General features: G+C 53.3%; 1 protein-coding gene across 4 annotated transcripts in view; it reads left to right on the top strand.

The window, feature by feature from the left end:
- Positions 1–5,888, top strand: part of INSRR (insulin receptor related receptor) — a 15,890-nt gene extending 10,002 nt beyond the window's left edge. The window contains exons 10-22 of one of the 4 annotated variants that reach the window (XR_006680867.1): positions 14–209; positions 355–399; positions 479–699; positions 915–1,051; positions 1,137–1,299; positions 1,420–1,525; positions 2,111–2,163; positions 2,346–2,575; positions 3,182–3,292; positions 3,426–3,601; positions 3,872–4,001; positions 4,130–4,264; positions 4,708–4,784. Coding sequence is in view for 3 of the 4 variants with exons in the window: in XM_045298522.1 (XP_045154457.1) it covers positions 14–209; positions 355–399; positions 479–699; positions 915–1,051; positions 1,137–1,299; positions 1,420–1,525; positions 2,111–2,163; positions 2,346–2,575; positions 3,182–3,292; positions 3,426–3,585; positions 3,872–4,001; positions 4,130–4,264; positions 4,708–4,945 (1,925 nt within the window). In the remaining variant the exon portion in view is untranslated. Of the gene's footprint in view, positions 1–13; positions 210–354; positions 400–478; positions 700–914; positions 1,052–1,136; positions 1,300–1,419; positions 1,526–2,110; positions 2,164–2,345; positions 2,576–3,181; positions 3,293–3,425; positions 3,602–3,871; positions 4,002–4,129; positions 4,265–4,707 lie in introns of all 4 variants that reach the window. The other 3 variants (XM_045298523.1, XM_045298522.1, XM_045298524.1) reach the window with 3 other exon arrangements.
- Positions 5,889–15,260: the final 9,372 nt, after the last annotated feature.

The following is a 15,260-nucleotide window of genomic DNA, read 5'->3' as shown; positions in this document are numbered from 1 at the left end:
GCCGCCGCGCCAGGCCTGCGCCTGCCCACCAGCAACAGCGACCCCCGCTTCGACCGCGAAGACGGGGAGCTCGAGACCGAGGTGGAGCCGGGCTGCTGCCCCTGCCAGCACCCTCCTCCCGGGCAGGTCCTTCCACCGCTGGAGGCGCAAGAGGCCTCGTTCCAGAAGAAGTTTGAAAACTTCCTGCACAATGCCATCACCATCCCCAAGTGCGGCGCGGAGAGCGGGGAGAGCGAGGGGCCGAGCGGGCCCGGGGGCGGGGCCCGGGGCGGGGCCTGGGGGCGGGGCGTGTGCAGAGAGGGCACAGGGGTATGTTCAGGGAGTCCTGACACGGCCCCTCCTTGGCCTCCCCAGATCCCCTTGGAAAGTGACGTCCATTCACAAGAGTTCACCCCAAAGGTGAGCAGGGGCGGGACCTGGGGCGAAGGGGCGGGGCTCCCTTGGCTGGACTCTGAGACTGACCCTCTCCTTTCCCCAGGGACCCCGGCAGGTACCGCCGGGCCCAGGGGACCCCTCGACTAGGAGGGAACAGCTCGGATTTCGAGATCCAAGAAGACAAAGTGCCCCGGGAGCGAGCGGTGCTCAGCGGCCTGCGCCACTTCACCGAATACCGCATCGACATCCACGCCTGCAACCACGCGGCGCACACCGTGGGCTGCAGCGCGGCCACCTTCGTCTTTGCCCGGACCATGCCCCACAGTAGGTGACCTCGACCTTCCCCCTCCGATCTTCCACCCCCCACCAAAAGGGGGTGCCGATCTGGGTTGATTCCCCGTTGCCCTCAGGGCCCCTCTTCACTGCTACACCCAATTTCCACCATCCCCGAACCGCCCAGCTTCGCCCAAACCTTGGGTTTGAACTTGAGGCCGAGGAGGAGAACTATTTGGCCCGGCTTCCGGGTGTCCCTCCCGCAGGAGAGGCGGATGGAATCCCAGGGAAGGTGGTGTGGGAGGCGGCCAGCAAGAGCAGTGTCCTCCTCCGCTGGCTCGAGCCGCCCGACCCCAATGGACTCATCGTCAAGTACGAGATCAAGTACCGCCGCTCTGGAGAAGTAGGTACTCCGGGGACCCCTCTGTTCCAGCCGAGGTTGGCACCTGAAGCCCCCTGCCCAGCCAATTCCCTTGTGTTGCCTGCAGGAGGCCACGGTGCTGTGCGTGTCCCGCCTACGATACGCTAAGTCTGGGGGAGTCCATCTAGCCCTGTTGCTCCCTGGAAACTACTCCGCCAGGGTTCGAGCAACCTCGCTGGCTGGCAATGGCTCCTGGACAGAGAGTGTCGCCTTCTACATTCCTGGTCCAGGTACACACAGCCTCTGTTTCACACCTGTACCCTGAAACAGATGCACCTGGGTCCCGACCCCACCTGTCCTCTGACGGCTCCGCCTTGTACTGCGTTCTGACCCTGTCCTATCACCCGCAGAGGAGGAGGACTCCGGTGGACTGTATGTCCTCCTCACGGTCACCCCAGTGGGGCTCATGCTGCTCATCGTCCTTGCTGCCCTCGGTTTCTTCTACGGCAAGAAGAGGTGATGACAAGCCCCAGCGCTTCCCCTCCCTCTGCTCCCTCTGAGCCTTCATCCTGCCGTGGGAGGGGCGGAATGTGCTTGTGTGAGGGTGACTGAAGACTCAGAGGCGCTGTCCCTCACTGTGCCCTGAGGAGACCAGCTTGCCCTGGTGTGCCTGGGACATCCCTGGTTTTAGCAGTGAAACTCCTGCATCCCAGAAAAGCCAGTTCTGAGTGTCCAGGGGAATCCTGGCCACCCTGCTCTCAGACCAAAGCGAGAAATAATGGAGGTAGTCCTGCCATAGCAGAGGAAAGGGCAGGGCACCCACACACACACACACCCGGCAGTGGTGGTGTTGGTGTTAGGTTTTCCTGGACTGAATAGAAGAGGGAAATTATTAGAGGGGCACTAGGAGCTAGCTGAGTGGGTGGGGCCCCTACACACCTGTCAGGTCCCAGGACCAGAACCAAGACTGGCTTAGGGTGCTTAGGGTCGTCCAGGACCCTGTGCTGCATTTGGGAGTGTGCTCAGTAAGGTCCCTTGTCCTCTGACTCTGCTCCTGCCTTCCTGGGGACCCTTCTCACCTGGCCTCACCTCCCATTGCAGAAACAGCACCCTGTATACCTCTGTGAATCCAGAGTACTTTAGCGCCTCTAATAGTAAGTCTGGGGCCTGGGGACCAGGTGGGTGGGACACAGAGGCCTTTTTGCAGAAGATGGCCTTGGGATCTGAGCCCTTCTGAAGGGGGGGGGCGGGGAGTGGGGGGGAACACAGCAGTGAGCAGCATCCTGGTCTGTGACACCCTACTCCTACCCCACCCCACCCCACTCCCGTCTCCCAGTGTACATCCCTGATGAGTGGGAGGTGCCCCGAGAGCAGATCTCCATCATCCGGGAACTGGGCCAGGGCTCTTTTGGGATGGTGTATGAGGGACTAGCTCGAGGACTTGAGGCTGGACAGGAGCCCACTCCTGTAGCCCTGAAGACGGTGAACGAGCTGGCCAGCCCACGGGAACGCATTGAATTCCTCAAGGAGGCGTCTGTTATGAAGGCGTTCAAGTGTCACCATGTGGTAAGAGGAGATCGGGGGGCACTGTCAGGGTCACCATTAAGGTAGAGGTCATCTGATGAGGACAAAGGGTCAGGGATGAGGTCAGAGCCCCATCAGAGTCAGGATTGGCACTGTGATTAGGATTCCCATAGGAGTAAAGTCACTGTTGGGCTCAGCATCAAAGCAGGACCACGATATGTACAAATGTGCTTGATACAACTCATGTATGGATTATGATAAGAGCAGTAACAGCCTCCAATAACATGATATATTAAAATTTTAAGAAGCAAACAAATAGGGCCGTGGTAAGGTCATGACTAGGACTAAGATCTGTCATCGCTGGAGTCAATATTGGTGTGTTTTCATTCTTGAGGTTACAATTGAGATCAAGGTCAAGATTGGGCTAAGTTCATGGTCAGATCTGATCAAGGTCATGGATTAGGGTTCATCAGAGTCTTTGTTAGGGTTAGGGCTACAGCCATGGTTTGAGATACAGTCAGAGTTGGTGTCTGGATCATGTCTGGGTCTTTGGGTCACAGTGAATCAAGGTCTCAGCCAGGTGGATTAAGGGGAGCTGATGGAGGTGAGGGGGTGGGGACCTGCAACCAGCCCCTTTGTTCATCATAGGTTTGTCTCCTGGGTGTGGTGTCCCAAGGCCAGCCAACTCTGGTCATCATGGAGTTAATGACCCATGGAGACCTCAAGAGCTACCTGCGATCTCTGCGGCCTGAGGCAGAGGTGGGGTCAGGAGGACCCAGGATCCAAGGCCCTGGTGTTCTTCTCCCAGTGCTGGGGGGTGCCATGGTGGGGGGCAGTCTTTGGGCAGGAGTGCAGCCTCTCAGAGCCTTCATCAGCCCTCTCTTGGCCCCAGAACAACCCGGGGCTCCCACAGCCTGCGCTGGGGGACATGATCCAGATGGCTGGGGAGATCGCAGACGGCATGGCGTACCTTGCCGCCAACAAGTTTGTGCACCGAGACCTGGCGGCCCGCAACTGTATGGTGTCCCAGGACTTCACCGTCAAGATTGGGGGTACAGAGGGTAGCAGGTAGGGGGTAGGGGGTCAGCTTGAAGAGTAAGGGGCCTCCCTAAACTAGGTGTCAGATCTGGGCCTAAGGCACATCCCATAAGAACGTTTGCAGGTCATTCCCACGCCAGCGTTCAGGCTCCTCTTGTTGGCAGAGGGGCTACGGCGGGGTGGGGTCCATCCCCTCAGGGGTCTTCTGAGCCCTTACATTCCAGGACTCTTGGAGAGCATGGAGGTGGAGAGGGATGGCATCGCTCCTCTCCTCCACACTCCTGCCCCCTCACTCTCCAGACTTCGGGATGACTCGGAACGTGTACGAGACCGATTATTACCGCAAGGGCGGGAAGGGACTGCTGCCTGTGCGTTGGATGGCCCCAGAGTCTCTCAAAGACGGAATCTTCACCACTCACTCGGATGTCTGGTGGGACCTCCAGGGGGCACAGGGCTCAGGGCATGGGGGGCTTGGGATCTGGGGAGGGGCTGGGCACTATCCTCCCTCTGGGGGGGGGGCAAGGGTGCTGGCCTCATGCTCCCCTTCGCACCTTGCAGGTCCTTTGGTGTGGTGCTCTGGGAGATCGTGACCTTGGCCGAACAGCCCTACCAGGGCCTGTCCAATGAGCAGGTGCTCAAATTTGTCATGGATGGTGGGATCCTGGAAGAGCTGGAGGGCTGTCCCCCTCAACTGTAAGTCACCCCATCTTACCTCTTCCGCATCCCACTCGGTCGTGCCCCAGTGGCTCTAGTGACGCTTCCCCAGCTTTGCCGTGGGGTGATTTGAGGTGATTCCAATGCAGAGTGACCCCCAAGGACAGAGTAGAACGGCCCCCCAGGCCTTCCTGGGCCCTCTGCCTTCTGGAAGCAGAGCATCAGGCCTTTTCTCCCATGAGCAGCTGGGTTCTAATCACTGGCCTTTGGGTTAGCAGCCATGTGCTTACCTGCTCTGCCTATGGCTCCTTCACCTCCAGCTATGGCCCCCACCCCCGCCCCCCGTTAGACACGCCACTGCAATGCCCATTCCCTGGGACCTGGCCCTTCTTTCCAGACAATCCCGAGCCCAACCACCTGGCGCAGGAGGCCCAGGTGAGACTGCGTCTCTGGACTCCCCTGACACCTCCCCTCTCCACCAGGCAGGAGCTGATGAGCCGCTGCTGGCAGCAGAACCCACGCCTGCGCCCCTCCTTCACGCACATCCTGGACAGCATCCAGGGGGAGCTGCGCCCCTCCTTCCGCCTCCTGTCCTTCTATGACAGCCCGGAGTGCCAGGGGGGCCGGGTTTCCCAGCTTCCCACCAAGGCAGAGCCCGACTCCTCCCCAGCCCTAGGAAAGGTCTCCTCAAACTGCAGCCCTCCAAATGGGAGCCTGTAGCCCTGAGGGCACCCCATCCCATGCTGACGGGCCTCACTCCCATGGACAGAGAGAAAGGGACCTGACCTCCCAGTCATGGGATATGCAGATGTTCACACCTCCACCCAGCCCCCAGACTGGGCAAGGGTGGCCCCGGTGGGGCAGGAGTAGGTGACCCACGGCAGGAACGACTGTCTCAGGAGGCCGAGTTCTCAATGAGCTAGGAAGCGGGGGTCACAACAGGGGGAGTGGGATGGGTCTGTGGACAAAACTTCTTGGCTCTCAGAGTGACTCTGCTCAGACCAGCAAGAGCGAGGCTGTCCACCTCGAAGACAGGGTCGGAGAAAGCCATGTTCCATGACAGAGCTTCTCTGGCCACCCCAGCCGTGACCACGTCCTGAAAACCAGAGGAGCGGTCAGAACCAGGCCTGGATCCAGACCTTCTCCGTCCGTGTTTGGATGCCTGTTGTGGAGCGTGCATCTGGTGGCTCTTCTGACCACTGACTCTCCCCTGCTCCCTGCCGCCCCCTCACCCATGTCTTGGGAAGAACCCAGGGGCCTGGGCAAGCGGCCTCCCACCCAACAGTCAACTCCTCTTCCCCTTTGACACCCCCCAGGTGCCCCCAAGCCTGGTGCTCCCCCTTTCTTTTCTCCAGGGGCAGGTCTTGGTGCAGAGCCCCTCCTCTCCCTGCCTCTCCCCACCATCTCCCTCCTGCCCCGGGATTAGCTAGACAGCCAGAGTCTCCCTCCCTTTCCTCCCCCACCTCTCCTGGGAAGACCGCAGAAGGCACAATGAATGGTGTGGTCTCTTTGTACCCTGGTCCAGGACCTCCCATTACCTCTTCATCTCTATGGTGTTAGCCTCGGATGAAGGCCCTCCCTCGCCCTCCTCTGGGACTGGAGGTGGTGACCCTCAAGCAGTGATACAAGATAAGCACACTGCTGTCAAACGCCGCCTCCACGAGGCCCCACGGACACCCCCCCCACTCCCCCACCCCACCCCCCACCTCCTGCCCTAAGTCCGGGCAGGGAGCCTTCGCATGTTTCTCCTGGCCTCTCCAGGATTTCCACCAGACAGGCGTTTCCGAATATATCGCACCGTAGACGTGAGCAGAACATAGGGTTGGGGGAGCAGCCCTGGTGACATCACCAGTCCACACAAGATGCTCCCCACCCCCACCCCCGTGGGGGGGGGGGGCAAGGCAGAGGTCACACACCAGCGAGGGGTCTGTGTGTCATGGTTACTCTGGGAGGGCAGAATCTCAGCTTCCAGAGTCCCAGAGGTTGAGAGATGGGAAATGGCCTGGAGACATATTAGAGGGGACACTGGGAAATCCAGTCCAAGGCTTGTACGTCAAAGCCGTGGGGGCTGGCAGAGGTGAAGAGTTACAGATTGACTTAAAACTTTGGAGGAAGGGTGGCCGCGGGAGAGGTTTTCAATATACTGAATTGAAAACCTCACCGCCGCTGTCCCGGAAGCCACAGTAAAATGGACCGGATTCTGTGCCAGGCTGTCTCTACATGGTTCTCGGGTCTCGGACTGGCTGGGCAGAAGGCTCAGCGGGAACCACGGTCTGGGGCCGCACCCCTGCCGGGCTCCTGCCCTTGTGACTTAAGCAACAGTGACCCCTAACGGTCATCGGTGGAGCTGCGGCTTAGGGAGAAGCCCTTGGTAGGTTTTTCATCTGTTCCTGGTCGCCAGCAGAGCTGAAGTCCCTGATGGGAGGCCCACACACCCACACAGGCACACAGGCACACCTGAACTGACTGGCCCCAGGGGCAGCAACGGGGCTCCCCCTGCTCGTCAACACGGATGTCCTCTAACCTTCACAGTACTGGACATTGCATGCTCAGGAGTGCTGGTCTTGGGGGAAGGCTTCAGAAATATACTATCTGGACTCCTGTCTCCCAATATGAGCAGCTGGTAGCTGGTCCAGGTGTAGGGATGCTGGAAGACACACACTATTGCCATCCATGTCCTAGAAATGGATTTGACAAGGTAGCAAGAGAGATGGCAGTTAGACTTCAGGAAGGACTTTCGAACTATACAAGGAAGCTAGTGGTTGGAAGAAGTGTCTCCTCTCAGAGTTTTCTGAGACAGACAATAGGTTGGCCTGAATAGAGAGAGATGAATTCCTACCATAGAGACAACAGAGTGAATGCAAGGCCCGAAGGAGATAAAGCAGAAACACCCTTCCTACCTCCGCTTCATACAGAACACAATACTCGTTCTTCAAAAATAAAAGTAATCTACAGCTGGCTGGGGAGGAGTGGGTAGTGGGCTGGAGACAGATAGCATGTCCACCCCCTGAAGCTGTCCTGTTGTGCCCATGATAGGTCTTCACCTGGGCAAAGGGATGGTGGGGGGCTCATGTCCCATGCCCTCCAATATCAGGAACAACTGATGCTCCTTGTGGGAGCCAGGAGGACAGGCTGGAGACTGCAGAGAGAAGACCAGAAGCCTGGGGCAAGGAGGAGGTGGGTGCAGGTAGAGGTGATCAGAGGCGAGGCTGGGAGAGCTATGCCAGCCCTCTGTGGAAGCAGGACCAGGTGGTACACTCCCAGGTCCCTTTCCTCAGGGCTCTGGTGACAGGGCAGAGGGCTGTGGCCTAGGTGGTCCCCATTCTCACCTATCCTTCTCAGAATGGACTGCTGTTCTCAAGTACCAAGGCCATACCCCATTGTCACCCAGAGCAAGGACAGAAAGGGTTAGAGGTAGCACACCTTGTGCTTGTGATTCAAGGATTGTAAATAATAAAATCTAAATCTGAAGCAGGGAATGATATCTGAGCTTAAATTGTTTAAGTGCCCAGTTTGCAAAAGACCATGAATGACAATGGAAACCCAAAGTCCATTTGCAGGGTCCCCACGTGGATTAAGCCTCCCACCAATCCCCTTTGACCATAGGATGTGAATAGCCTTGCTATCAGACAGAGAGCACTGTAAAGTGGATGATGGCAGAAGTCGTTAGGTTAAAATGTAACACCTTATCATTTGATCTTCCTTTTGATCCGTTTTAAAGTTGTTTCTGCTTTTATTATTTTCTGCTTGCTTTCTTTTTTTTCCTTCCCTTTATTGGCACACAATTCACATTCTGCTTTCTTCTTGATCGAGGGCCTCCTGTTGTGTTTAGTCACTGTTGTTGAGGGTTTTGTTTGTTTGATGGACCGGTTGTTTGCTCCTCTTTGTGCTTGGTGTGATTCTCGGTATGAAGTCCAGGATAGGTAAATCTATGGAGTCAGTAACTGGATTAAGAACTACCTAGGGCCATCGCAGGGCAAGATGGGGGAATGGGGGCTAACCACAATGACTACCAGAAGACATGTCCTGAGATTGCTTGTCATGATGGTTGCACAAAGCTTCTTCATATGACTGAATGATTAAGTCGTATGATATGTGAAGTATAAGCCTATAAAACTGCTGGGGTGTTTGTTTGTTTGTTTGTTTAAAGAAAGAGCTGGAGGTGGCAGGGAGAAGGTGAGGAGAGAGAAACAAAGAGGCCTGAGGGAGAGCTGAGGAGGGAGACTGGTGCTCGGAACCCTCTCCCCGCAGCGACGGACGCCCTTGAGAACGCCCCAAAGCTTCTCGCCCCTTCAGTCACTCAGGATCTGCTCCCCCAACCCTCCCTTCTTTTGACCAAGGACAGGGAGACGTTCTGCTTGATCAGTTCCAGAGACAAAGAGGGGCACAACCCAAGGGAAAAACATTGGTTGGTTGGTGGGCTGTGTCCTGCCCAGAAAGGGCCCGGAGGCCAGAGGCACTGGCGAGAGGTGAGCACGGTGGCAGGAGGGGTGGGGAGGGTAGGGGGGAATTAAGACTAGGGTAGCAGTAGGGAAGAAATTCTGACATGATAAAGAACAATTCTCATGAAAACAGAGCAGAAGCTGACCTCTCTGGAAGGCAGGGCAAGGGGAGAGTGTGGACAGGACAGAGCTTGGATGACTGGGCCCTACAAGGGAAGGGGACAGTTCACATCTGATGCTGGAAATGGTGGTCTGAGTGGAAATCGGCGGCTGCTCAGGCTGAAGAATGAAAGCCGGACACACAGAGACACCCCTGGGTGGGAGGTCCAGGTGTGAAGAAGACGGGGTGGGGGAGCAGAACAGGGTTTCCTAAGAGACCCCTGTGCAGGAAGCCTGGGGGCTGAAATAAAATAATGGCTGCCAAGTGCTTTGTAAGCGATGGAGCACTCTACAAGTTACTCTTCCTGGTATCTAATTGTGATTTCATTTTGGAAGATGCTGCACAAGTACACTCAGTGACGAGGAAAGATGACCATGATGTATTGTGGAGCAAAAGGAGCAGGTTACAGGTCATCTAAACGATGCCACTTTACTTTACATCCATATGTACAAACTCGGAAAAAGTGTCTCTAAGTGTGTCTACACACACATACGCACACATCTAGGTGACAGGATGATGGATGGCTTATTTCTTTTTGCTTACCTGTATTTTCTGTTTTTTATAAAACATGCATTATTTAGATGGCAAGAAGCAAACTGTTAGCTTTTTAAAAGAAGGAGGCTCCCCGCCCAGGTGACCAAAGTCTGGGCTTTGGAGGGGGTCAGAGTTCTACCCTCTCCCTGCCTGGTCTGTGAGATGCATCCCACAGGAGCATGGCCCAGCACAGTCTGGGCTTGGTCAGAGTTACTTCTGCTTCATGACGATTGGCGACACGTTTGGGCCCCGTACTGTGTGCCAGCAGATGGGAGGAGAGAACAAAAATGCACTTTCTCGGGGATTGCCAGCCACTTGGGATCCCCAACGTCCCCACCCCCAGGGAGGTTCAGAGCCTCTGCTTGCAGTCTTTAGGGTCACAAAAAGTGAGGGAATCATCCCTTCCTGTGACCCAGAGTCAGGGTCCCCACACCCTTCATTTCTCAGACAGGCCATGCTCATTCACCCACCGTGTCACTGCCCCCAGCTGCCCAGCCCCTCCTCCCAGTCTGAGTGGGAACCATCTATATCCCTAGGGCTCCCCTCATCTCTTTCCCCTCTTCCCACAAGCCCTCCCCTGCTATTCCTCCCTGCCTGCTCAGACTTGAATCCCATATCAATAATGCCTATGCTCAGGGCGGGGGGAGCAGGGAGGAAAGGGAGAAAATGAGGAGCTAATACCAAGGGCTCGAGTAGAAAGCAAATATTTTTGAGAACGATGATGTCCAACAAATGTGCTGGACAAAATGGATGGATGTATAGATTATAAGAAGTGTTGCATGAGCCCCCAATAAAATGATTAAAAAAGAAAACCAAAAAAAGATGCCTATGCTGGAAAAGAACTATATGTTTCCAAAGCATGGTGTTTTCTTAAATCCGCTGTAAAGAAGATGGTATCAATAAACTGAGTAGCAAAATGGTCGCCTAAGATCCCATAGCCAGCTATGAAAGCCCCAACCTCCTGCCACCACCCCGCTCCACCTCCAGGGTGGGAGGACAACTGGACTGTCCTCTCTGCTCCTTCGGTCTTTGTCTTCTCTGCCTTTGGGTCCTGGCATTCAAGCTGTGCCCTTACAGCAGCCCCCTGCCTGTCCAGCACCACAGGCTGTCCCTGCCCAACAGAAACTCCTGTTTCAATAAGTCTAGACTATTCTACATCTCAGCCTGCATCATGCTGTCCCGATGGGGACCCAAACCTCCCTGAAGGTAGGGAATGCCTCCTCACCTGCCACTGGGCTCTGAGGAGTGGTCTCCGGGAGGCAGCACGTCGTCCCATTGATTTGTCCAAAGTAACGTGTATGATTCAGGGCAAGGATGAGAGCCCAGCAGCTTATTCAGAGAGGTCGTTTGATGCCTACGAGCTCTACCCCAATAGACCCAAGGCACCAGATAATCGCAAGGTCAATAATGCAGCTTCTGTGTCCGAGGCTGCACCAGACATCCAGTAGAAGTTACAGAAACCAGAAGGGTTTGCAGGGGGAAATATTAGTGAATGATTAGAACTAGCAGAAAAGACTTATAATAAGAGAGACCCCCTAGAAGAGAAGCAAGCCAAAGTCATGGCCAGAATCCTCGTCATGATGGTGGGGAGACCAGAGCCCCATCCAGGGCCAGGCAGGCAGAACAGATAGAATACATGCAAACTCATACTAGACAAGAAGCAGTGTGCCTACTGCAAAGAAGGACTGGAAGTCCAACGCCCAAACAACCTCAGTGTGGGAATCAGCCCCGCTGGGCAGACTCCACCCAGTCCAGTCTGAGAACTGAAATGAGGAGTTGGGGCACTGCTGTCCCCCTGACAGTGGGGCGCAGGCCTGTCACGTTCCTTGTAGACACAGGGGAAACCAACTCGGTCCTCAGGGAAGCAGCAGGCCCCCTCGTCAAAAAGAAGATTACCGTTCAAGGAGCAACAGGCAAATTGAAACTGTCTCTTGGACTAAGCTTAAGGGGGCGATAAGCTTTCAAGACTGTCTTCAGATAACATTGGGCGGGACCGAAGACGAAGCCCCCTGGCGAGTCTCTGTGACTCTTCCCTTGAATGACAGTTATCTCTTCACAGTCACCAAGTCTTCCTCTGGAGCCTATGAGGGAAGACTATTGACTGAAGTCCCGGGAGTTTGGACAGAAGATAACCCCCCTGAGCTTGCAGCCCACATGCCTCTAGTTGTGGTTCAGCTAAAACCCGGAGCAAGCCCAGTACCCTGTCCCCTTTTAAGATAAAGAAGGGAGCTTGCTGGCCTCAGAAGGGGCTTACATTTAAAATAAAGAAGAAATTTTGCAGCTGTTAGAAGTCGTCTGGATGCCCAGTAGTGTCTGTTCTGCATTGCCTTGGCCATCACAAAGGAACAGACCCAGTTGCCCTAGGCAACCAAAAGGGAGATGAAGCAGCTTGAGCCCAAGCTTTAAGCATGGCTCTGGTACTGGCTGCCTGACTGCCAACACAGCTTACCAGACAGTGAAAGTAAAAGGCTTGCTGAAGCAGCTGCACACCTGTACTCCTCTGGGCTCTAGCACACTGGCAGGACTAGTCCAATGAGATTCTTGGGCCCCCAACTCACCATGACAGCGGAAGAAGTGGCGACTGCCTGCAAATAAACACTCAACCTGCCCACGCACCACACCCTGTCAGGACCAGAGAAAGAGGATGCAAGGTAGGAAAAACTACAAAATAGATTTTACAGAGATTACAGCCAGGACAATGGAATTATAGGTATTTGTTAGCTTTTGTAGACACCTTTTCAGGTTAAGTAGAAGCATTCCCCACCAAGAAAGAAACTGTTCAGATATTAGGTAAAAAGTTATTAGATGAGATAGTCCCTAGGTGGAGGGTTGTTAGAGTAACCAGCCTCTAACAATATCGGGATCCAGAGGCGCAATTATACGGCAATCATATATAAAGATTATAGTAAAGTCATAGAGATAGGAGAGAGAGTGAAAAAAAGGAGTCAGACACATTTCATGGTAGCATGCTCACCTCTGGGGCAGCCATTATCTCAGCAGCCAGGCCAGCCTAGAGAGACCCTATTTATTTCTGACCAAAGCCTATATATACTAAGGGGCACGCAAGCCCCCTTGGTTACAGGTAACCACATAAGTCACAGGAAGGTGTTGTACCAGAGGCAATACAAGCAATGGGGGTGGGGGTGGGGGATGATTTAGGGAGGTACATGCAATAGGAAGGGGAGGGATTAGGGGTACACATGTGACAAGATGGGTAGATCCTAGATTCAGGACAGCAGCCTAGCCTTGAGTGGGCTAGACCTTCTCTCTGGGCTCTCCAGGGAAACAATCACTGTCCTTATCAGCAGGGAGTGAGCCCCAGCTCGGGTGGGACAGACAATAGTCTGATTGCTCTGGACGGCTAATTGCCCTCTGAGAAAATACCTCTAAGCAGCTGACCTCCCACCAGGTGCTAGCAAACAGTGTCTTAGGTTTGGCATATATTTGGGGGAGACAACGAGGGGGAAAACCCTATTGCACCCCACAATTCCCATTTTTGTTTTATGTGTTAAATTCAAAAAAGTTACAGGGGAAAATTGGTTATTTTCTACACAATGAAAGCTGTCAAGATAAAATTAATGACAACATTAATGTAGCCAAGCCAAAAATTCAAGCTTATGGCAAATATTTTGAATTCAGGCTGGGGGGGAGGGTAAAGCCACCCCCAGGCCATCTACTATTGGGGCAAAGTATGAGAGGGGATGGATGCCGAGGCGGGAAGAGATAGAACAAGTAGGAATGTCTGCTTCTATAGTCTAGGCAGCCGGCTACATAGCAATCAGTCAATCAGAAGTAGCTCTAGGGTAGCACTCTATAGGAGGGTCTAGTGGGGAACAATATTATGAGAATGTGCTTGGGACTTACCGCCAACTCACAAGAGTGAAGACTTCTCTCCACCCCAGAAACCCAACCTGCCAGGCTTCTTAGCGTGAGGGTAACGGATCCATCTGTATACACTCTCTTCCCGTTCTCTGCTCCCCATAACATTTGTTTTATGTATAAAATTCAAAGGAGCTATTGAGACCACAGGATTTTCTTTCACAGGCCTTAGCTTTCTGTAGAAGCAGCACAAGGCTGCAAGCATCAAAACTACGATGAACAGCAGTCAGACTGGAACTTAAACTATGTGAAATACTTTGAACCCAAGCACGTGGGATCCACCTCTCTCTATGCCAGCCACCAATTGTTTAATCACCTCAGTGTTAGGAGATTCCTTAAGTCCATCCTTGAATATATAGAAAATATCCTTTTAGCTGAAGCACATCTAGTGAAATGTTTCCCTAAAACCCTTGCAAAGGTTTTCTAATCAAATCCCAATTAAGTAAGGTTACATTATATAGGTAAGGGGTTACACAGAAAGCAGTTACATTCCAATCACATTTTAGCATTAATCGATAAGTCCAAAATCTTGATCTTTTAGCAAATGAACAGTCTGTTGTAATAGTCCGGTCACTATTGTATCAGTTATGATAGAGTCCCTGGGGTCCCTTAGACAGCCACAGCAATGTTAGAAATGTCTCAGCAGGCCACAATTGCCATTCCCAGGAGTCTGCGAGGTCTTCTTTGTGTTTTGGATGACTTCAACAACAGGACAGAGTCTCTGGCTGTTCTCTCAACTCTCGGGTCTCAGCGTCAGCTGCCTTTCTTCTGGGCTGAGAGGTTGGAGATGGAGATGCGGAACAGAGATAGAATTTAGCCAGGAATGTGAAGTTGAGAAAGATTTTATTGAGGCAGGGAAAGAACTCCCGGGAGGGAAGGGAGAGCAGAGAAAGGGACAGGGGTATCTTGAGCCCCCGGGCAGGTTCTGAGACTCAACGAGTTAGGTCAGGGAAATCACGCCTGGCAGTGAGGCAGTGGGACACATGTAGGGCTTGAGCCAAGGACGTATGTACTGATAAGGGGAAGGAAGGCCTTCTGGTGCTACAGTTGCAGGGTCTCAGTGAGGATGTGCTCTGTGAATCAATCATGCCAGAATGCTGAGGTAAGGGGCTGTATAGACCCGGCCTAGAGAGATGAGCTCCTTGGAATGCTGAAGGCAGGGACAGCACAGTCCAGCTCTGGGCTTGAGAGGTGGGAAGAGGGATCACACATTCCAACAGGCTATTTTTCGGCAGAGTTGGGGGAAGCGGCTGCATGGTCCAGACCCGGCCCAAACATGGGCCTTGCTGGCTGAAGAGAAATCCACCTATCTCTTTTGCCTGTGAAAACATAAACAAATAGCCCCTCACTTGGGAGTGTCAGCAACCTGGAAACAGAATCGTGGTTAAGATTGGCTGGTTTCTTCGTATTCTCTTTGTCCTTCATGTTTCTCCAAGCATGGTTGAGTCCTTCTAAGGAGAGCCCATCAGCTTTATTCTGCAAAAACACACACATATAGCCTTTCCTGCAGGTGATTAACGGGCCAGGATCCCAAACATGATTTCTGTCTGCCCGGGACTTCTCAGGATCAGCTTTTTCTATAGAAGTGAAAATGTGAAAAAAAAAAAAAAAAAAAAAAAGAAGTGAAAATGTGTTTATCTGCCCTAATTTTGTCACAAGCTTTTAATAAGGAGAAAAAAGTTTAGTTAAAATGACTAAATGAAGTTTGTCAACATAGCATTTATTTTCTTCTCCCTCCCTCTTTTGTTTTAATAATGGAGATTTCAAAACCTTAAAATCAGTCTCAGGGAACTTGCTTGGTTCCAAACCAGTGAAACTAGTTAGATAGACTTCATTGTTATGTAAACTCAGAGAATCAAGAGAGCTTGTTAGTTGTACAGGGAGATTCTTAACACACTCAGGATAATTTGACAGACTGAAAAAAATCTTATTAAAATTTTCCAGCTGTGAAGGTAATCAAGCGGCCATCAAGCTCAGAAGCAACAAAGCCCACATGGAAGAAGCACACCAGCCTATGCAA

The sequence above is a fragment of the Echinops telfairi genome, unplaced genomic scaffold (assembly GCF_000313985.2).
Source record: "Echinops telfairi isolate 266 unplaced genomic scaffold, ASM31398v2 ScPeMD7_7425;HRSCAF=8463, whole genome shotgun sequence".
NCBI classification, from domain to species: Eukaryota; Metazoa; Chordata; class Mammalia; order Afrosoricida; family Tenrecidae; genus Echinops; species Echinops telfairi.
This window is presented reverse-complemented; position numbering and strand designations above follow the sequence as displayed.